General features: G+C 43.9%; 4 protein-coding genes across 4 annotated transcripts; 3 read left to right on the top strand and 1 right to left on the bottom strand.

Annotated features, from left to right (window-relative positions):
- Positions 1–6378: 6378 nt before the first annotated feature.
- On the top strand, positions 6379–9488 carry oprk1 (opioid receptor, kappa 1). The gene is made up of 3 exons (XM_056596545.1): positions 6379–6635; positions 7460–7812; positions 8923–9488. The coding sequence occupies exons 1-3, from the start codon at positions 6379–6381 to the stop codon at positions 9486–9488; spliced, it is 1176 nt and encodes a 391-aa protein (XP_056452520.1).
- A 2785-nt stretch (positions 9489–12273) lies between these two features.
- Positions 12274–16107, top strand: chmp5a (charged multivesicular body protein 5a). The gene is made up of 8 exons (XM_056596568.1): positions 12274–12461; positions 12781–12885; positions 13025–13071; positions 13231–13324; positions 13733–13804; positions 14199–14307; positions 14833–14948; positions 15241–16107. Exons 1-8 carry the CDS (start codon positions 12393–12395, stop codon positions 15289–15291), a joined length of 663 nt encoding a protein of 220 aa, XP_056452543.1. The 5' UTR covers positions 12274–12392; the 3' UTR covers positions 15292–16107.
- A 262-nt stretch (positions 16108–16369) lies between these two features.
- On the top strand, positions 16370–18965 carry bag1 (BCL2 associated athanogene 1). The gene is made up of 7 exons (XM_056596570.1): positions 16370–16508; positions 17193–17318; positions 17405–17487; positions 17569–17682; positions 17772–17879; positions 17996–18058; positions 18583–18965. Exons 1-7 carry the CDS (start codon positions 16472–16474, stop codon positions 18670–18672), a joined length of 621 nt encoding a protein of 206 aa, XP_056452545.1. The 5' UTR covers positions 16370–16471; the 3' UTR covers positions 18673–18965.
- A 585-nt stretch (positions 18966–19550) lies between these two features.
- Positions 19551–22246, bottom strand: myl12.2 (myosin, light chain 12, genome duplicate 2). Its single transcript, XM_056596573.1, has 4 exons — positions 22147–22246; positions 21470–21673; positions 20837–20998; positions 19551–20247 (listed from the first exon to the last, which is right to left on the bottom strand). Exons 2-4 carry the CDS (start codon positions 21651–21653, stop codon positions 20075–20077), a joined length of 519 nt encoding a protein of 172 aa, XP_056452548.1. The 5' UTR covers positions 21654–21673; positions 22147–22246; the 3' UTR covers positions 19551–20074.
- Between the last annotated feature and the right edge of the window lie 1578 nt (positions 22247–23824).

Here is a 23824-nt window from a genome sequence, read left to right as displayed (position 1 = left end):
ATTTAAATCCACCCAACAGTGCCAGTGAAGTGCAGCCGATTTAAAATCTGAAAAAGGAAGTTGTACTTTAATTATTCTGAAAAGATATAAAGAAATAATTGATTTGTATCCTTCATGAAACTGCAGGATCCATGTCTAATCAGAGTATCCTCAATGTGATTTTAAAATAAATATATTTGTATTAAATTATATATAAGTAATAGTCTTCCAAACATCTTACATTTTTCATACATGAAAATGTACGAATGAAGGAGCAACTACGTTTGTAATAAAAAGATTGGACATTAAATAGCGCTCGAGGGATATGATGGCTTTATGACTTTAAAGCTAGATCCCGCCCCCGAACCTGCTGCGATGTTATTGATTCCAGTCCGTCTGGGCCCATGCAGACTTGTTGCTGAGCATCAGCCTTCAGGGTACTCCACATCCAGATGTCTAAAGGCTATAAAAGCAAGTCAGTTCCCTCCTTCAAAATATAACCTTCTGTTAATCCTCCCTAGAAATTGTTTCACTGCAACTGTCATTCCCCAAAAGTTATTTCTTTCAACAAGTTTTAATTTATGGTTTGTTAATTGTGAGAGGTTTGGAGAGGCGGGTATTTACACAGTCAATATTTATTTAATGCATTACCGCCTTCAGCCCTGACTTCCCCACTTTGGTTTATTCTCTGAGTGCTATTTACAGTAGCAGGCCAGCCTCTTGTCCTCGTGCACACTCAGAGAGTGAACCCTGGACCCATACATGCATCATGAGGTTCCCCCCAGCTTCTCCTTTGTAATTACTATCATTATGCAACCTTATGCTACTTGCTGTCTATTTACTGTTGGTGCTCAGGAACATTGTAATCCTGACTTGGGAGTTTGAAAAATAACCTAGGTGATGAAGGATACTTAATATATATTTGGCCAGACTTAGTGGAGTCAATGTTATTCCCAGGTCTAATTTGGTCTGATTGGTTGATTGCCATTCACAGGTTTAATCGTCCATGGTCAAGAAGCAGAAGTGAGGGCTCCATATTCTAAAGGGAATATTAATGGCTTTCAATCGACCGAATCCCTTTCTGCTCTTGATGCCATGGGTAACACGCAGTGGGTTTCCATAGCGACAATCAAAATAGGGACTAATGATGGAGAGGAGAATCACGCAGCCGTACCATCAGGACCTACTCCCCTGTCTATGTGCAGTCAAGAATAATGCATTGTGAATCAAATAGGTGTGTGCGTATGCATGTAAGTTTGTGTCTGTGTATGTGTGTCTGCTTGTGTGTGCGTGTGTTTGTGCACGTGCGTGCATGCGTGCTGCTTACAATGATAAACTATGGTATGGCAGGAGGACAATGGCATCATCTCACAGGACGGTTAGCGGCGGCATTGTTTACTGCTGCTGTGACATCCATCCAAAGTCTTTGGCTGCGTGAGTCAACAGAAGAGGTTTGCCCTCCAGATGTGAATGTCAATCTAACTATCAACACACGCGCACACACAAAAACGATGGTTATATTTAACTACGGTTCTATGAATCCTGGATGACCGCCAGAGTCGGTGCTTTAAGTACTGAATGATCCACCTCGCTCATGCGCAGGTCGAGTGTTAATGCCAACATAGTCACCTGTGACCCCTGATGAGCTCCGGACAGCCTATATCTTCCGGTGACATCAGAGGATCTGTTCCTGCAGAATCTTCTCGCAAGTACACAAGGATTCTGAGTGACAGGGCACTCTGGCGGTCATCCAGGATTCATAGAACCGTAGTTACATCCTTACTGACCGGTGTTTCAAGCACTGGATGACTCATACCAACAAGGTCACGAGGAACTCCAACACATACCTCTTTGAAAGGAAACAGCAGAGTCGGGCAACAGGACCACGGCCAACGGATGGGGAGTGGCAACGTTCACCCGGTAAAACCTGGAAAAGGTAGGTGGTGATGTCCATGATGCTGCATCACAGATGTCTTTCAGGGGCACACCCCGCAGGGCAGCCCATGATGTTGAGACAGCCCTGGTAGAGTTGCACCTGACCCCGGATGGCAGGGGCTCACCACCTCCTTTATATGCATGGGTGATGACGTCCACAACCCAATGAGACGATCGCTGCTTGGAGAGAGCACAGCCCCTTCCTAGGACAACCATAGCAGAGGAAGAGCTGTTCCGACCGTCTAATACCTGTGGTCGCAGCTACGTACGCTCTCAGAGACCGCACAGGACACAGCAGTTTTAACCTGTCCTCCCCTTCCGGGGGGATAAATTGTGCCAGGCGGTCAGGTCAGTTGAGGTTCGACGATGACAGAACCTTCGGGAGAAAAGCTGGATTCGGCCACAGGGTAACCCCTGAGCATCTATGTTCCACCTCAGACATGAGTCACTTACAGACAGAGCATGAAGCTCCCCGACGTGCTTCGCTGACGCGATGGCAAGGAGAAAGGCAGTTTTAGTAGAGAAAAAAATCTGTGGCCCCCCACTGTGTCATTATCTAACTGAGCATGTCTTGAGGAGATGGCTGCCACGTATACCCTCAGAGTAGCTGGGGACCGGCCACCATCCAGGAGAGACTGGAGGAACACCAAAATCGTTGGAACTGAACAAGGCACAGGGTCCTCAGCCCTGTCTGAACACCATGCCGTAAACAGCTGCCACCTATTCTCATACTGCGCCTGGGTAGAAGGCGCCCCGGCGTTCAGTATGGTATTGCAGACATTGTCTGAACACTCCGTCAGCAGTGGGTTGGGCCCTGCAGCGACCAGACCCATAGCTGCAGGCAACGAGGGTTGGGATGCCAGATCTTGCCCTGTAACTGAGACAGGAGATCCTTCCTGTCGGCAAGGCGCTATGGTGAACTGCTGCAGAGCCTGCCCAGCAGTGGAAACCATGTTCTCCCTGGCCAGAAGGGGGCTACCAACAACAGTCTGTGAACCTGCTGGAGGACCCTCTCTAGTGTCTGAGAAATCAGAGGGATTGGTGGAAAAGCATAGAGGAGACCCTCTGGCCAATCGTGGGCGAGAGCATCCTGGCACAGAGGGCTGCTCTCCTCTGCCCAGGAGAACCAGAGGGGGCAATGGGTCGACTCCTCTGTGGCAAAGAGATCCACCTCTGCCCTGCCGAAGACGTCCCAGATGTTGAGAACCACCTCCGGATGAAGCCACCACTCCCTGGGCGGCGGCTTGCAACCGGAGAGTAAGTTTCTAGCCTGATTCTGTACCCCAGGCAAAAACAGGAGGTCCCGGGATGCCTGCAACAGCCGCGCAGACCTGGTGCCTCCCTGGTAGTTTATGTGAGAGACGGCCGAGACATTGTCCGACCGCACAAGCACATGCCGGCCTCCCAGGAAGGGAAGAAATAACTGCAATGTCCTGTGCACAACCCGCAGCTCCGGAACATTGATATGCTCTGAGCAGACCCGAGCAGGCCACAGCCCCTGAGCTGTCAGGTTCTGCCACACAGCACCCCACCCCGAGAGGGAGGCATCTGTTGTGATGGTTTTCCAACGGGATGCAATGGAACCCATGGGCATGCCCTGGAGAAGAAACGATCTGTCCCTCCACGGAGCCAGAGCAAGAAGGCAACAGCGTGACACCTTGAGTCCCCTGTGCCGGTGCCCCCTGACATCCAGACCAAAGCTGTGCAGCCACCTCTGGAGGGGACGCAGCGACAACAGTCCTAGAGGAACCACAGTAGCAGCAGCCGTCAGTTCCCCTAGGGGTGGCAAAAACTCCACAGAATGCAACAGCCTGCCGTCCCGAAAAAGGAGAAGGACGCAGAGGATGTCGTCCACCCGCTGTGGCGACGGACAGGCCTTCATGGCGACTGCATTGAGAGACACCCCGAGAAAGACTGTGCTCTGCGATGGAACCAGGCAACTCTTCGTGGGATTCTGAATGATGGCTCCCATTGTGTTGTCCTCAGAAGCACCAGTAGAGCTGCGGGTCGAAGGACGGGAGCACGCTGCGGAGGCACGGGAGGCTACAGCCTTTAGGACCCCATCCGGCTCATACTCAGCAAACGCGGCAGCTGACGCTGCCACAGAAAGCACATCTTCCTCCGGCTCCAAGGCGGATGCCTGAGGAGCAAGAGCACCTGGCTCCCTGCACCAGTCCCAGCCTGAAATGCCAGGAAGAGGGACTTCATGTTTACGAGCGCAAATCATGGACACAAATCATGGCCATCCTCAAGCTGCAGTGAAGCCATACAGGCCGAGCATGAGTGGTCGCCAACCATGTTGACAACAAAATCACACAGAAAACCCCCCCCAGAAACAATAGACACTGGGAGAGGGGGCTAAAACACAACCTTCACCAACGAATGTATGAAAAGAACCCAGATAAGTTAGCCTCAGCGGGAATACTGATACCAACTACAAGTCACACCTCTGTTTGGAGCGGGAGTGAGAGCACTGCCTTCACCGAGTTGGCACCAAGGTAAAACATACCTAAGCCGGGGGTGGGAGGGCACCCCATGCCATCACCAATAACAACGCAAAAACGGGTACACCGAAATTGAATGATAAGCGTAGTACAAACGCCGGGAGAGGGACCGGGTACACTGCCTTCACTGAAACACGAAAATATAACCCACAAAAGTAATCTTATCCATGCCGAGGATGATGTGTTCCACGGCAATCCAAACCTCTCGGCGGGTCCGTTGCGGTCTTTGGAGGGCGAGCAGCTCACGGCTCTGACAAAACGTTGCAAGGTCACCAGCACCGAACGATCAAAATAATAATAGCCACTTAGCTTTAGCTAGCGCGGGGATACATAGATACCTACGAAAGCAAGAAGATGAAAAGGAACAGATCCTCTGATGACACTGGAAGATATACGCTGTCCGGAGCTCATCAGGGGTCACAGGTGACTTTGTTGGCATTAACACTCGACCTGCGCATGCGCGAGATGGATCTTTCAGTGCTTGAAGCACCGCCTCTGGCGTTCAGTAAGGATGAAATAGAACACACACAGATGCAAAGGCTCTCCCCTCTCTCAGTCTCTACCAAGTAATTGTAGTCATTTCCAAAAAGCAGGATATTTACACCCATATTTTCTATGGAGAATGCACCTGTGCACACCGATGACGTCAACACATGGAGCATATCACGTTGCTATGGAGACACCTTTGGGCTTGGTTTCTTTACTATTCATTTCATTCTTTCACAACATCTCCTAGACTTCACTCTGTTCTGTTTTTCTGTTCTGTTTTTTTACTCACTTGCCATCTTAGTTTGTGAGGTCCTCTGCTTTGCATTTTACAGGTGAAGATAGTAAGGCATTCAAACCTTATATTGTAATTATATTTATGGAAATAATGCACTTTTATGTTGGTTAGTTATAACCCTTATAAGCCGAGTATGTTAAAATATAAATTGCATTAGCTGAGGAAAAGTGTTTGTTTTTCACGACTGAATTTCTGAAATGAACAGTCAACAGATCTGTATCGAGGTATTTTACTTAGCCCGCTTCAGATGTCATGATGAACATGTAAAGATCTGGAATCAAACATGTTAAGAAGTGTCAGACTGGTAGGCACTTGAACGCATATGCACAAGAGAATGACACCAGCCCCACAACATCTGTCCACCGTGGGTTTCTAAGCAACACGGCATTTAAAAGACAACGCACTTAATCATCCCATTTGTTTTTCAAGTAGGAGTAAAAAATTTGACAGTAGTCGTTTACGGCGTGGTTGTGTGCGATTAACACACATTGTTCCACAATGGAGAAAAGTTACGGTTGGTTCTTGTTGCTGCATGCTGAATACATCATCACCCATGCAATTAGAAGACTTTCTCCCAAAATATACGTTACACATTCAACACACAGCAGCCTGTGATGGGTGAATATGAGTGAGAATGAGAGACGTGTTGGAGGATGTGCCGGACGAGTCCTCTCCAGGGAGACCTCTGGTACTCATTAGTGGAGCAGAATGAGGCCCGACTCTGCTACACACACTGGTCACTCAAGGTTTCCGGGCGCGCGCGCCCTCAAGGTGCGCAGCAGCGGCGCCAACAGAGACAGGGAGGATTGTTCTCGATCTCCTGCTTGACGAATATCTTCTTGATGTTTCACATTTAACCGGGTTTTCATACGATAAAATACCCTATATTTTTATGAGGACGTGCTGTTGTATTCGACTTAATGTGTTAACTTTTCCCAGTTACGAAGCAACTGGTTGAAAAAAAAAAAGGAGCAGGTAAGACTTCTTTATTCACGATTTTACCGTATTTTCTTGAGATGGATCTGTGCGCTGTTGTGTTTGAAAACATCGCTAATATATATTCAAATACTAAGCTATGTCATTTTCCTCCCGTGTAGTTTGGTAGAGCGCGCGCGTGTGCTCCAGACGTGTCCCACCGCCCGAGTCACACCTCGCACCCCTTACACCAACGGCACCATGGACACCGACGTCGTGCACATCTTCAAAGAGGACAGGTGTCGCTCGGCGTCCGGCCGCCCCGAGGAGTGCGGGTCCGACTTAACTTGGCAGCCCGACCTCTCGGACGAGATGTTGTTCAACTACACGGCCAACGAGACGTGGGACGGCGAGCCGGACTTCATGTCCCCCATCATCACTATCATAGCCGCGGTGTACTCCATAGTGTTCGTGGTGGGCTTGGTGGGCAACTGCCTGGTGATGTATGTCATCATTAGGTGAGTTGGTTTTATATATTTATAGATGTTATGTTAGCCCTATATAGTTACAACCAACATATATATATATATATATATATATATATATATATATATATATATATAAAACATTTTACATATTATTATATTATATATATATATTTGTATTTTATATAATATATATAACATATATATATTATATAATATATATAACATATATATATACATATATACATATCTATACATATATATGTTATATAGGTTACATATAATACATGTATATAATGGGCAGACATATACATGTGAGCAAAAGAGATTCTCTGCAACTGACAAAGGCTGCAGCCATCTGTCGTTCTCTCCTCTCATTTGATGGGAGGCATCACTCACCCAAGCCTGTGCTTGTATGTGTGCACACCACGTGTGTGTGCATGTGCATGCACGCATCCACACACACATGGGATGTGTGGGACCACCTGTGTTATCCCTCCTGCAAGGGATCTCCATGCATGTATAGACCCCCTAATTGGCGACCATTATCTCGACATGTCGTTCCCTCCTCCCTGCTATGCCTCTTCACGTTTAATGCCTTCAAGTCTCTGCTCAGTGTAGAAGGGTAGATAGATTAGACACACATATCCAGAGACATACGGTCGCCAGACTAGTGAGGTAGAAGAGAAGAGAAGAAGAAGAGACGAGCCTTAAGGCGGTACATTGTTACCTAGGTGTATTAAGTCCCCTGTTTAAAACCACATCAAAGGTGTCGATCGGGAGCTCAACACATTTGGGAGCTGCGGTTCACAGCTCTACCCTGCCCCCCCCCCCCCCCCCCACACACACACACACAGATACACCAAGATGAAGACGGCCACAAACATCTACATCTTCAACCTGGCGGTGGCCGACGCACTGGTCACCACCACCATGCCCTTCCAGATCACCGACTACCTGCTGCACTCCTGGCCCTTCGGCCGCGTGCTCTGCAAGGTGTTCATCTCCATCGACTACTACAACATGTTCACCAGCATCCTCACGCTCACCATGATGAGCGTGGACCGCTACGTGGCCGTGTGCCACCCCGTCAAGGCGCTGGACTTCCGCACGCCCCTCAAGGCCAAGCTCATCAACGTGGCCATCTGGGCGCTGTCCTCCGCCGCCGGCATCCCCGCCATGATCCTGGGGAGCACGCAGACCCATAATGGTAAGCCCCGCCCCTTTCCCCTTTCCCCACCCCCCTCCTCACCCGGCCGAGTCATCGGCTCAACTCATTGGTTGTTTAGCAAAACAAATGCAATCGCTTTGTTGAGTGCCGTAGTGCTCTGATTGGTCAGAAATTAAGCGGTAGCTATCAAGAATATATATTGGCTTCCGCAGACGCAGTCAAAATGATATTTAGACGGCGTATTGTACTCAGTACAATGAAGTCATGAACACAACCTTACATCTAGCCAGTAGCCACCTTTAAATACCACATGATGAACTGCTGCAATCCAACTGCTGCACTGTTTTATGCGTATGTTAGTGTAATGTACTCGAGATGTCTCTTATAATTCCATAAGCACATTTACGAACCTGGAAAATAAATCGTAAACCTAACATGATGTATAGTAGGATATATCTGCAAGGATTTGCATTGTCTCACTTTCAAAGGTGTGTGTAGTTGAGAGCAAATGTCAAAAATCTTTGCGGGTGTTTGAAAAGATGGTGTGAAAGCATTGTCTGTGAAAAGGCTAGAGTGAAAAGGTGTGACATTCTAAGGAAGAATCCGAATCTGACTTTCTCTGAGCATTTACAAACACAGGGGGCAGGTAGATGTTTGTAAAACTCCCTTCTTTTAAGGGTTGGAAGATGTTAATAGCCGAACCGGTTGGTGAATGCTAACAAGAAAGAGCGGTTTTTCCTGAGTTTGTGTTGGCTGCACCACAAGTGTGCAGCCTCACCAAGCCCCAGAATCATATTGTTCTGACTCAGGACAGGTGAGACTGCCTCAACCAGCGATCAACCACACACACTCTGCAATGTGAGAAAGCGATTTCTGGTTTGGTTGATCAATATCTCGGTTATTGGTAGAAGTCAGGGTGCTTGGAAACTCATAATCAACTTCAAAGATGCAGTGATCTTTGTACTGTACTGTTGGGTACGTCCATAGCGACTTACTTACAGTGCCTCATTAGTCGGGAAACACGTCCAAATCGGTGTTGGCCAACAATCTAAAGTCGGGTGTTGTCATTGTTTGGGGCAGTGTGTAGGCATCTTATCCCAGCGAGTGCAGAAACAGGGTTTAATCCACGTCCCTTCTGACCCACCACAGGCAGCACGGAGTGTGCCCTTCAGTTCCCCGAGCCCTACTCCTACTGGGACACCCTGATGAAGGTGTGCGTGTTCGTGTTCGCCTTCGTGGTGCCACTGGTGGTCATCAGCGTCTGCTACACGCTGATGCTGCGGCGGCTGAAGAGCGTGCGCATGCTGTCGGGCTCGCGCGAGAAGGACCGAAACCTGCGCCGCATCTCGCGGCTGGTGATGGTGGTGGTGGCGGTGTTCGTGGTGTGCTGGACCCCCATCCACATCTTCATCCTGGTCAAGGTGCTGGTGCCCTCCGTGCCCGAGACCACGGCGGTGATGGCGGCCTACTTCTTCTGCGTGGTGCTGGGCTACACCAACAGCAGCCTCAACCCCATCCTCTACGCCTTCCTGGACGAGAACTTCAAGAGGTGCTTCAGGGACTTCTGCTGCGTGCCCGGAGCCTGGGGACTGGGGGGGGGCCGGGACGGGTTCAACGGCGGCAGCGGGGGCAGCGGCCGCGTCCGCAGCACGCTCAGAGAGCACTCCTGCCCCGCCGGTAACCGTGGCGACAGGAGGCAGGGGCGTCCCGTATGACTAGCTGTGGAGATGTCCGTCACCCGTGACCAACAGGGGGAGGACTTCTCGAATGACACGGGCATGACGCAGACCACCGCAGTCTGACCACTAGAGGGCTAATGGGGGTCTGACCACCCAGTCTGACCACTAGAGGGCTAATGGGGGTCAGACAACTCAGTCTGACCACTAGGGGGCTAATGGGGGTCAGACCACCCAGTCTGACCACTAGGGGGCTAATGGGGGTCAGACAACTCAGTCTGACCATTAGGGGGCTAATGGGGGTCAGACCACCCAGTCTGACCACTAGGGGGCTAATGGGGGTCAGACAACTCAGTCTGACCACTAGGGGGCTAATGGGGGTCAGACCACCCAGTCTGACGGGGCTAATGGCGGTCAGACCACCGCAGTCTGACCACTAGGGGGCTAATGGGGGTCAGACCACCCAGTCTGACCACTAGGGGGCTAATGGGGGTCAGACCACCGCAGTCTGACCACTAGGGGGCTGCTGGGGGTTTCTTTGCTTCTAATTCGTCGTCCGCAGACCTGCAATGAAGCAAAGGGTTCTTGAGTTCCTAAGGTGCCCTGCAGGACGTTAAGCCCCTTGTCCAACGACCTGGCACCGCCCCTGATGCTAGTAGAATGTAGCTACTCATCATACTCAGCGTGTGATGTTCTATGACATGATTTTTAAGATCGTATTTATTTTAAGTATTTATTCATTCATTTATTCAACTCCAACAAAGGTTTTAATGGGATGAATACTGCTTGCATACGTATACTGTATATATCACTTTCACTTCAACTGCCCTATAAGTGTAGGAAGAACGGCAGGGCAGCGACGCAGAACCCTCTAGCATTTAAAACCATGTGGGGAATACAGCATCTCCCCCATCAATGTATAGTTCTTATCTACCGACATCCATTTCCATTTGCTGAATGATGACAAACAATTGAGAATCCAATGTGATATTGATGTATAACTATACAAATAAAGATGTTTAACTAATATTAAAAAGTTTGGGATTTTCAAAACTCGATAGAGGGCCTCTGAGGCAGTGTTGAACAAGATAACTGTTAATCATGTCCAACATTTGTTGTAATGTGTTTTTCAAGTTAAATATTTCTGCTGTAAAAAATTATATTCGTCAGCTGTGGTGACAGTTGTAGGTACAGTACAGGTACAGTTTGATGAATATATACAGTTATGGTTGGGTTTCATAACAAGTATTTTCCCATTTTCCCATGGAAAAAGTAGAACATGACTTAATGGCTTCTTGTAATGTGAAATGTTAAGAACACTTGTAATGTGTTATTCATTTAGAATACCATTCAAAACATATTGTTATCTCTTTAAAAAAAGAATATTGGTGAAGCTGTTAAATATGAAGGCCTTGTGTTGTGTGCCTTATCCTTATAGAATATCATCGTGTTTTCATAATGTTATCAACATTATGTTATTATTGTAATTTAAATATGATGTCAAGAAATATGTTTGCAAAAAAGTGGTATCATTGTGCATAAAAAACCTACCATATCTAAAAAAGACAAACGTGTTGGGGATGTGAGTGCGACATTCAATCATGCGTGCAAATAGCGCAACTGCAAAGCTTTGGTGGCGTGTTACTTCAACCCTTATCCATCACAAAAGAAGAAGGACAACACTCTTCTTCATCACTGTCTTAGTACATTAAGTCCTTTCCTGTCTGCATCCATTGTACTTTTCACTGCTTTACTCTTGTACTGTAACAGTCGGGCTGAGATGCACTCAATAAAAAGTCATTTAAAACCTTACTGGGCAAAAGACGCTGGTATGGGTAATAAATATTGATGACCCGCCGTGGGGAATGCAGATTGCACCATTCACATTACAAGGCCGCCCCTCACCTACAGCCACCTACAACCTACAGCCTTACATCAGCTTGTGTTTGATCAGGCCCAGCCTTGGCTGAAGGCCGTGGGTCTCTCACTCTGGGTACAGAGAGGGAGTGTTTCCATGGTGAAACACAATGGCTGGAGCCAGAGGCCCATGGAGCTTGGAGGCCAGGGAGGAAGAGGAGACTTGTGTCAGTGGCCTTGTAACAGAATGTTTATTAGCATTAGCCTCTCAGACTTTATAGAAGGATTTTTGAGCATTCATCGCAGCCCGTCCTCCCCATAATTGGGTTGTGGCAGCAGCGGTTGTCCACTTGTTTATGCAGTGGTGCTGTAGCCCGAGGCAGTATTTTTTTCTGCGTCTGTGTGTGTGTGTGTGTGTGTGTGTGTGTGTGTGTGTGTGTGTGTGTGTGTGTGTGTGTGTGTGTGTGTGTGTGTGTGTGTGTGTGTGTGTGTGTGTGTGTGTGTGTGTGTGTGTTTGTGTGTGTGGTGGGGTATTTTGGGCGTGCCCGTACCATAAAACTATAATATAAATAAGATTGAATCCTTATTAATTAATATATACCTGAGGCAATCCAGCTCATTAAAAGACTGTTATTGCTTAGGTAATATAATAATAACCATTATTATTTTGATTATTTATATTTATTTTCTTCTTCTTCTTATTATTATTATTATTATTATTATTATTATTATTATTATTATTATTATTATTAATTTATTTTTATTCTGTCTCTTTGTCCCGATGTTTTTTTTTATTAACTGCCTATTATCCTTTCATTATCCGTAAAGGCAACAAAGACCAAAGGAATCAATTAAAGCTAACGGGACAAAGACTGTCAATAGGCAGTGCAATTCCTCTCTGTGCCACAAGAGGGCCACCTCACCTGAATGGTCATTGGTTACATGCAATCATGCCAACCAATGGAGTAATTTTTGCTGTCATCATTGCTTCCGGGTGTTTTCTTGGAAGAAGAGCCCTTTAGATCTGATGATCTTTTATTTTCAAAGAAAAATCTAAAAGGTTTCGGTCATTTTCACGTTTTCAAAATGAACAGGATATTTGGACGGAGTAAGGGAAAAGATGCTCCTCCAAATCTGTCGGACTGCATTGGGAATGTAAGTATTATATGGTTGTAATTGCAGTTAATCCATTGTTGTTTTCCTATCGAATTTTCCTCTCTCGATCGCATCCTGCCTCGACTATAATCTATTTAAATGATCTGGAAAAGTGAAGGTTTAAAGACAGGGGGATGTATTGCACAGAAAGGGTGTTATAGATGCATCTTTCCCACGACTGTGACAAAATAAAGATAGAGTCTATTGGAGATCTTGATTGGATGACATTAATGGTGTTACTGATTCACAGAACTTTATTGTTCTCTCCATCTCTTGTTGGAACAATCTCATATTTATTTTCTTCATTCCCCTCGCATAGGTGGACGCCAGGGCAGAGTCCATCGATAAAAAGACTGCCAGACTGGATGCAGAACTACTGAAGTACAAAGATCAAATGAAAAAGATGAGAGATGGACCCTCAAAGGTAGATCTATCATCCTGAATCGATATGTAAAAAGTACTTTATGCTTTTATAATACGATTACTGTCACACACACATAATTGTTTACAGATGAATAATACCAAAATTATTAATTTGTCATTTCGTCCCGTCCTGTGTATAGAATATGGTGAAACAGAAGGCATTGAGAGTACTAAAACAGAAGAGGATGTAAGTCATTTTGCTGAAATTTTAACATGCTAATTGTCTCATGATCAAAACCAATGTAAATTTAACGCTTATGTTATATGTAAATATGTTTTTTAATTTTGTATTTGCTCTTTATTATTTCCTGATATTCACGATAATTGACATGACATCCTCTGGCAGGTATGAAGGCCAGCGGGATCAGCTAGCTCAGCAGTCGTTCAACATGGAGCAGGCAAACTACACCATCCAGTCGCTGAAAGACACCAAAACCACGGTAACGCTTCTGGCAAAAGGCCAACACACAGGACTAGGTCTGCCACAACAACCTCATTAGAGATCAAAATAGTTTGAATCTTTATTTATATCCAAAAATAAACCAAGAAATACATTAATTATTTCAATACACATATTTACGTGATAATATTCCAACCATATTCATAAAGGTGACTTATATAAGGGAAGTGAATACTATGAAGGCCTAATGGGATCTACTGGATATTAAAAATCTAGTGGGTGAAGCAGATTATAGGAAACTGCATGTAACTAAATAAGATTCACACCAAAGAGTTCTGCAACTGACTTTATTGACTCCATTATTTAGGATTCAACAGTTTTAGTTGTTCCAATCAATTCCATCTGTTAAATATCCTTCCTCCATACATAATCTGTGTTTTTCATTCAGGTGGAAGCCATGAAGATCGGTGCTAAGGAGATGAAAAGGGCTTACAAGGACGTCAAACTGGATCAGATTGAAGTACGTCGGCGAAATGTTTATTTCCAGCTGCAAAAACTTAGCTCAAATATACCACTGCTGCCACAGAAACCCAAGCTATCCACATTACTTCCCAAAGCATTCAAACTCAAAATTCTTTATTCGTCCAGCGAGCAGTGTAACACATCCTGGCCATTATAATTATTGAGGAAGTGTATTAAACGCTTCTTCCACATTGTTGCCACAGAACAATATTAGTGACAACTATCATGATGATTCTAAACGTGTGTGTGTGTGTGTGTGTGTGTGTGTGTGTGTGTGTGTGTGTGTGTGTGTGTGTGTGTGTGTGTGTGTGTGTGTGTGTGTGTGTGTGTGTGTGTGTGTGTGTGTGTGTGCACGCGTGTGTGTGTCACTCTGTGTATGTGTCTGTCTCCAGGACCTCCAGGACCAGCTGGAGGACATGATGGAGGATGCCGGTGAGGTGCAGGAGTCGCTGAGCCGCAGCTACGGCACGCCGGAGATAGACGAGGACGACCTGGAAGCAGGTAGGCCTCAGTGGGATGACTGCGTATAAACCACCATTCTATCGCTTACATCACAGAGAGAGACCTCAGGACCAACAGGTGTGTTTGTCCTGAACCCTGAACAAGACTCACTTGTTCAGGGTTCACCTAGTTGCGCATGGCCCTCCCCCTTTGGAAGGCTGGGCCCGGCATAGAGTCAAACAAACACAAAAGCATTCAAATACACTGTTGTATGGAATTTGATAGCCACCATGATATCCACGGACAAGTTCTTAAGCTGAAATCGAGGAAGTTTGGTTTGAGATACAATTGACCGTTTAATCATTAGGAGACACTTTTACCAATATGCAGATGTAGGGTTAGGGTTATTAAAAGTGCTGTACATAATATCGGAGAGTTGTCAACAGATGAGGGCAGAAGTGAGGCATTTTTTCTAAAGGGTGCAAACAGGTAAGACTGCAAACCTCTGGGTTCGATCCCGGGACCTTCGGGCTTGGAGTGTGAACTGACCAGGGACCCTGGGGCTGTTTGTTCTTCTCCCTCCAGAGCTGGACGCCCTGGGAGACGAGCTCCTGCTGGACGATGACAACACGTACCTGGACGAGGCCTCCGCCTCCCCGGCCATCCCTGAGGGAATGCCCAGCGACAGCAAGACCAACAAGGTAGAGCTCCATGGTTGTTGTTGTTGTTGTTGTTGTTGTTGTTGTTGTTTGTGTCAATGTCGGACGCTACTCTGCATGTGTAATAGGGTAGTGTACCTTTGTGAATACTTTTTCTTTATGCCGTATCGAATCGATTTCAGCTAAGGCACAGTGCTATAAGCTTTTTTATTCCACTTTAAGATTTGGGTATATGTAGCTAAAACATTAAGGTACGATAGAGTAAGTGTTTGGCACTTGCCAAGTGTTTAGGTATAGCACTTACCAACCGATAACTTGATTGTTTTCCTTCCAGGATGGTGTTTTGGTGGATGAATTCGGACTTCCACAGATTCCGGCCACATAAAAAGAAGACTGATGAAAGAAGCGGTGCGCCATTCGACTGAAAACACTTTTTTTATATGTAGAGTAACATTTATACAGGCAGATCAGGTTGAGTTCAGAACACTAAAGTATTGAACACTAAAGTTGTCTTGTACGGTCATTACTAATAACATGTTAGCATGTGGCCTTGTAATATATAGTTCTGCTTGTTTTTTTCCTTATCCTAATACCTATTTTCCTTGTCATTTAGTTGTCTTATTTGCAGTATTATTCCATTTTAAGTTATCATGTGTTGACTAATTTTTAGTAGTGAAGAAATTCATGAGGGCCAGTCAAAACATTTATTTACTTTTGTGGAAATTATGGAATTGGTTTCCATTTTGTATGTGTGTGTGGATTGTATGACACCACTAAAATAAAATATGCATTTAATTTCACATTGAATTAATGTTGATTATTTTTATTCAATATTCTTTCTAGCAAGGACGTTCTTCCTCTCTTCTTTTTTCGTTGTACATTTTGCTAGATACACTTTTATACGTGTGTATATAGTACATATTTGCTTAAACTATATCACACCATGATTCCCTCCTGTAAACAATACACAGTTGCCCACAGGATGGTTAAGGTGCTGGACTCATGATCTAATCATAATACTCTGCTACTGGGAGTGATGCAAAAGGAAGAGCAATTGCATGTTTAATAAAAGTAAAAAAAAGTCTACATTTTGTATTCGCATTTTGTTACAAAATGTCAATGCACAAGAGGGGCCTAGGCCCTATCTTGGGTCTGAGTTGGAATCCTAATGTCCTAATCCCTCAAGCATTATTGAGTGGAATTCTAAAATGGCATCTCTGCATGTGCTTTGGGTTAAAAACCAATAAAGTGATATTTGAATCAACCAATATGTCTAATAATTATAGCATCAACATAATATATATGAATGTTGATCTAGTATCTCCCGTAAAAAAAACAATGTAGGAATGTCTTTTTATTTGTGGCATGTATTGCTTTATGTATGCTTTATATACGATGGATCCAAGGTCATTTACTGTCCAGGTCAGGAACTAATGTATATGGGTGCATGTGCCGTGCATGGACTGTACATTAAAGCATGCGGGACCGTTTCCTGTGTTCCCAGGAAGTAGTTTTTTCAGCAAGTAAACAAATAATAGCAAGAGTGCTCTAAATTGGAAATAGGAATGGCAGAACAGACGGTAACAGTGACAGTTGCATACGGTAATTCACGATTTTGTTCTTCATTATAATAACCAGGCGACTGTGTATCTCGAATGCACAGCAACGCGAATTTATCGGCCCGACCTATAATCACCGCCTGCTAGCCACGCCAATGTTGCCTGTGCTGCCTTCAATAAAACACTTCAACAAGTGACTCAAATCCCAATTAAAACGGTGACCAAAGCAGTTCAATGAAAAGGGAAGGGCGTGAAAAGGGCTGGTTTAAATTAGAATAAGGTGGCACTGAGCAATATACTATGAACCATCCTGCGGTCACCCGGCTAGATGTGGCTTCGACCCGTGATGATCCGTTCATTCATTCATTCAGTCTTCAAGTCATTGCCTGCATCCTGTATTACATTATTATTTGACATTTTATTCATTGCATGAACCTATCTTTCAAGTTTGATTTTACTTGTAGGTAATGTGTAATGTATAGTTGTATTGTTTTGTGTTTATTCACTTAGGTTCATGAGGTTTTCAATGTTGTTGCTCAATCTTGACTGTAATATTAGTGTGTCTCCTAAAGCGACATTGTGGAATTAATATCCAAATAGAAATAAGTGCTTGCAAAAATGCTTGGATAAAATTGTGTCTAGAACTGTGTGGGGACATTGTATTGTATTGCTTAGCCCCAAATAGTTCATAAGGCTACTACAATTATTTCTTTGTTATTCAACCCAGGCTCTACAAAACATAGCATTACAGTGACGGGACAGGACGGAAGTGAAGCTACGGTTAAAGACTTGTCAGATGCCCTTGCTCAAGCGACTGGAGTTCCAGCCCCATCACAGAAAATTATCTTTAAAGGTACACTGTAGCTCATGCATAGCAAGGTAAAAACAATGTTAAACTTGACCAATCTTTCTTTCTAAACATTTACTGTGGTGTTACAGGGAAATCTTTAAAAGACATGGAAGAGAAGCTCTCCAGCTTTGGAGTGAAACAAGGCTGTAAGCTTATGATGATTGGGAAGAGGGTAAGGCCTCTTTGTCCCTAAAGTATTACTCATATACAATTAAAAAGTGAGCTTCCTAACCAACTTTGGTCTCCTCAACAGAATAGTCCAGAGGAGGAAGCGGAACTCAAGAAGCTAAAAGACATAGAGAAATCTGTGGAGCAGGCGGCCAAAAAGCTGGAAAAAGTAGATGGAGAACTAACCGGTCTCAAGAACGTAAGCATTAAACATATGAGGTCATTACACAAGTCAGTATATATTGTGTAAAGTCGTGACTGAGAGGGCGTGGCATGCTGCTTCTGCAGGGCTTTCTCGCCAAGGACCTTCAGGCGGAGGCGCTGAGCAAACTGGACCACAGAGTCAAGGTTGCCTCGGAGCAGTTTATGAAGATTCTGGAACAGATTGATTCACTGGTACGTTCTGCCACTCCCCCGTGTTCAAACCATCGCGCAGATTTATCCCGGGGGAATGTCATGTCATGTAATAACCTCAAGAAATATAAAATGTGTTAATCTTTTTTCTGCAACAGAGCTTACCAGAGAATTTCAACGATTGTCGAATGAAGAAAAAGGGACTAGTGAAAATAGTTCAGGTACGTTTCCTTATTATCAAATTACTACAAATTACTTTAGAGTGTTCGGTTTCCAGTGGCTGGACGGTCAGCAAGTTTCCCTAATATCGAACTCAAAAACCGTATGTAGGTTGTTAACACACTAACTATTATTTCCACAGTTGCATACAGTAATTTATTATTTTGTACTACTTTGTATTAACCATGCATCGTTGAAGCGGGAATTCACATCAACACTAAAATATTTTAACTGACGGCCATCTCTATGTTCCTTTTAATGAAACACTGTGTTTCAAAGTCTTTATAACCGCACTACAATCCTTTACAAGAAAGGGGAACACGTGGGACTTGTACGAAGGAGAATTCCATGGCATTGACCAGTAAATGAACCATGTAGTGGTAAACTATCTCCTGTGATGCATGTTTGCCATTAGTTTTACATCCAACCATGGCTATTCCTATTACTGCCACATGATTCAAACTCCAATGCTGTATACTGCATGAACTCATCAGTAAGAGTAACCATGCTTTTATTTACTTTTTAGGATTTCCTGGCCCAGTGTGACAAAGTCGAGGCTGGTATATCAGATCATCTAGCGAAGATCCAGTCCAAAAACATGGCACTGGTAGACTAAGGTCACCTAGTCCTCCCTTCTATCATGTAGGATCCCCTTCTGCTCTGCCGGTGGCCAACAGTCATATATACATTGCTCTGTGAGCAAACGGATATAATAACTGCACTGAAAGCTTCAATTGTGGATCTGTTGCCTGTGGATTTATTGACTACAGCGATGATCCTGTCTGGTCATTTGTGGGTCCCTCCCAACCTTAAACAAAATCGAAGCCAGTTGGTCTCCGGTTTTCATCATGGCTACACGAATGTTCATGTATCATTAAAGGCATTCAAAAGAAAGAAAAAAAAAAAAAACTAAAGCTACTTGTGAAATGTTGGTGACAGTGATATATATATCTGTCCACCTGTGTGTCATTACTCTGCACCACACCTGTTCCCTGCTCTTGTGAAACATATCTTGAAAAACGTTTTTATTTCCCCGCTCATTGTGCGTAAAGTGGGCGTAAATGGATATTTTTGTGGCAGCGAGCAGACTTTTATTTAATCCAATGAATTTTGTGATGAATAGGTCCTAATGAGGATCATTTCACTTTTTACGTACATCTTTGTATATAGCGCTTGATTTTAAGCTGACTCAAACCACAAGGTGTATTAAATTTAAATAAAATGTGAGTTTGTGTTATCTGGCTGATTCTCCTTGTCCTGTGTTGTGGTTGAAGACATACTCCGTGAGACTGCAGGCCGTGTGATTCTCATGACCTCATCTACCCTGAAAGTAGATCACAAGATCATTAAAGGCTTAGAGGGGAATCATCAGACTCTGCTGTTATCTAATACAAGTGAGTACTACTTGATACGCGTGTTCTGAAATAATCACTGTAAGCGACTTCAACAATGTCATTTTTCAGAATCAGACGAATAGAGAATATGAACCATTAACTTAAAATGGTCAAAACTTTTCAATGATTTATTTTGTGGTAACATTTAAGCAGCCGCAAACTTTTCACAACATGCGTATGAAGCTATTCATACATTTCAAAATACTAGTGTTATAGGTCCCTTCAACGCTTGCTTTGAATACATAAGATGAGACGTTATTCTGAGTAATTAAAGTACAATTTAATCTTGAAGTTGTATATGAAAAATGCTAAAAGAATTACACCGGCAGTCATTTTCGTTCGAGTTTATTTCCAGTTTTACCCCACCGATGGGCCAATACCTCCCTCCTAAAGCTATAATCAATATACCAGACCCATAGTGTTATCATAGAGGTGCATATGAACTATGATTGTGTGTGTGTGTCTATACTATAGTAGGTCTACACGGGCATATTAGTGAAACGAACCACAGTGATGCGTGCTGGAAGCTCTTCTCTGTCAAGTGAAACGAGAACCAAATAAATACGCTGAAAATTCTCATGTCGAAATCCAACAGTCTTGTAGTGACGGCGGGTGCGGACGGCCTCAGTCGTCCTTGTCCTTCGCCCCGTGCTTCAGGATGCGTGTGAAAGCCACGTAGTTGAAGTTGCCCTTGGTGTCGATGGGGGCCTCTCTGAAGAGCTCGTCCACGTCCTCGTCGGTGAAGCGGTCCCCCATGGTGGTGAGCAACTCCCTCAGGGAGTCCTCGTGGATGATACCTTGGGGGGTAATCAAGCACTTTGACATTTGCTTTTGATTGTATTTGAGTAATAGTATAAAAGTAAAGACCGATTATTGATCAGGATCCCAGGTAACCCCCATCCACAATTTTATTCCAACTAGGTTAAATAAGTTGGTATCTAGGGTGCATGGTCTGAATATTATAAAATATGTATTAATCTATAGGTACAGAAATATATTCTTTCCTTCTCTGTATCTGGTGGTAAATGGGGCGGAATTATTCCACACTTGTGGACCACAATACACTGACATTAAAGTATAAGCAGCTTCATGCTTCTTTTCACCCAACTTTTCACCCAATAATATCTGCATAAGAATATGACTTATAAATATGCAATATGACAGTCATAAATACAGAGAATAGATGCTATAAGACACTAAGACGAACATCAGGTAAGACATCGGGCCAAGAAAGAGACCTGAAACATTACGCTGTACAGTAAGCCTTCGATCACATGACGTTTCTGAATCCAACAACACCAAACCACCTGAACAGGGCACAACACAACTATACAGCCTCTCTGCCTGTTGATCCATCTGTCTGTTGGTCCATGGCCATGGGCCTACCTGTGGCCTCCTCGTCGAAGCAGGCGAAGGCGTTGCGGATGACGTCCTCCGGGTCAGTGCCGTTCAGCTTCTCTCCGAACATGGTGAGGAACATGGTGAAGTTGATGGGGCCGGGCGCCTCGTTCATCATGGTCTCCAGGTAGTCCTCGGTAGGGTTCTTACCTTTGGGAACATGAAGTGAGGTCAAGCAGGACGATTGGTAGTGGAACGGTGGTATGGTGTGATGAGAAAAGCATAGGTTTATACAGTTGTTTAATTGTCTCCAACAGGAATATATTGTCATTGAAGGTTATTGTTGTTGACATTTCTCTAGTCTTCTACATTCATGGATATAATTTGATAGAGATTGCCTATAGACAGAGCTAATAGTTAACAATTTAGACAACATTCACCTTTTAGGAAAAATGTAATAATCTTTTCATAATTTATTTCTAATGTATAATTGTAGGTGTATTGGAATATAAATTATAACCACTGACATTGGAAACATGTGTGATGTAATGTCGTTGTTGTATAGGCCTTATAGTGCAATATTTCAATAAAAAAGGTTAACAGATTCCTCCTAAATCAGATATATACAAATCCAATGTTCCAAGCCTTCTACAGTGACCATCAAATATCAATCAAATATACCTAATGAGGCCAACATGTCGTGCAAGTCCTCTTTGTCAATGAAACCATCACGATTCTGGTCGATCATGTTAAAAGCTTCTTTGAACTCTTGAATCTGCGACTGGTCGAACATTGCGAACACGTTTGAGGTGGCGCGCTGGGGCCGCTTCTTGGTGTTCTTCCCCTTGGCCCTTTTGCTCGACATGGTGGCTGGTAGACGCTTGGCTGTAAACACCATCATTATTTGCATTTAACATTATATTGGCACAGAATACGGGGTTATATCATAGGATAACGTGTACTATATTATATTCATTAAATATAGGATACACATTGCAGCAGAAACACTGAAACAGCTGCATTCCGTTGATCAAATCCGCATGATAATAAACCTCTATGGAAGGCAGTGCGATATGATTTCAATCCAGACAGAGCAGACATTGTCATATATATGTAGGGTTTACAATGTTAACCCTAAACACGATATCAACTTTACATCATGTATAGGAATCCATCACTGTTCATACTAGTGTCCTATCATGCTCCCTTGTTTGCTTTAGCGAGGTAATTATCAGTCAGCAACCTTGCCCTGGTTAGGATACCGCAGAGGAAACGACGGTTTCACTCTCTATCATCGAACCATTAAACCATTACACAATATGATACAGCAGCAATGACCAAATAAAATAATATCTCACCTTATCAGAGAATAATTAGGAATGAAACAGTAGGCACTAGTCAATGAACAACGGAACGTTGCGATAGCCAGGAGGTATTTATCACTTCCTCTGTTTGAAGATACTGACCAATCACAGGTCAGCTCCCCGCCGGAGTGACACAACCCTGGAATATTCCACTCGGTTCTCCTCCTGTTAATTATTTAGTGTGCGTTAAATTGCGAGTGTTCTTTGTTTGTGCGTTATGTATATTAATTGTTAAACAATATAACACGAGTCAAGTTGTGTTACGATGACATAATAAACACAAATACATTTCCCATGACATTGCAGAATCCCTGAATGTAAACTCAGTGTTGAGGCATGCCGTCGTTATGTTATTGTGTGGACGAAAATAAATGAGGCCGCCCCTTTATCTGCATCATAACATACCAGCAACAACATATAGCAGTCCTCTCTATCTCACTCCAAAGTAACTATGTGCCCCCACATACAATAGCCTACATGTTTGAGTCCCTTGTTTATCCATATGCATGTTGAGAATTGTCGTAGGCTTGGAGAATATTTTTCGTCTGCACTTTACTGTATTTATTGCATTTACACTTTCAAAACATTGAACATTTTAAAGGGGATATATTATGAAAACAACAATTTTGTCTGTGCTTTTGGGTGTTGTTTTGGGTCTCTGGTGCTCCCACATGCATACAAACTTTGAAATAAGTCTGTACATGATTTTTTGAGTGGGATATGCATTTTTGAAAGTACCCCGTCTACATTACCAAACGAGCGAGTCAGTTTCGGCGCACGAATACTATTTCCCGCTTCCCCACGCCCCTCCAATCAGAGCATAGCTATGATTTTGTGGACCAGCAGACGAGCGCTTGGCGGAGATGTTCGTGCATTTCAGAAGCAGGGATATGCCACCGAGCTCCCCCCGCCGGAGCTGCCGTACTGCCGCCGAAGAGGAGACATGGAGGAGAAAGGGATGGTACTCCCGGAGCTGAGCTGCTTGATTGAGCAATTTTACACGCTTGGTGTGTTCGCACCTTAAGAGTGTATTGTTTATCTTATATTGTATATCATTTAATATTGTGTTGTGTTTCTTTCTGTAAGCTACTGGACAATCAATTTCCTTGAGGGAGTCATCCCAAAAGGATCAATAAAGCCTAATCTAATCTAATCTAATCAAATATAATACCAGAGACGTCTTTATGATTCATAATATCATCGGAGGCCTTCATAGCTTGCGGCCGTGATATTAGATATAATATAATATAAATACCTATATATTATATAATAATATTATTATCATTATGTTATATTATATTATATAGATATAGAGCTCCAGGAGTCGCAAACGGGAACAATCACTTCTCCTCCATGCTGTGGTTCACTCTGACAGCGTATTGGTCAATGGGCAGCAGCTCATTTGCATTAAAGCTATGGACACCAGAAACAGCGCATTCTGAAGGGACTGAAACTGAGGGGAATTGCGGTATAGGCAAGATTCTTTTTCCTATAAACTATTTCCAGCAAACAGCTTCAAAAACTTGTTTTCTGGAACTCATATACTATGTTTACTTGTTTGGAAAACACCATAATATGTCTCCTTTAACATTTTGTTATCAATCACTCTTTTTTAACTTCCTAGACTCAACCCGTTGGATGTAGAGACATGTGAAAGAGAAACAGTTACAGA

This window comes from Gadus chalcogrammus, chromosome 8 (genome assembly GCF_026213295.1).
Source record: "Gadus chalcogrammus isolate NIFS_2021 chromosome 8, NIFS_Gcha_1.0, whole genome shotgun sequence".
NCBI lineage: Eukaryota > Metazoa > Chordata > Actinopteri > Gadiformes > Gadidae > Gadus > Gadus chalcogrammus.
The sequence above is the reverse complement of the archived record's forward strand: the minus strand, read 5'-3'. Positions and strand labels throughout refer to the sequence as shown.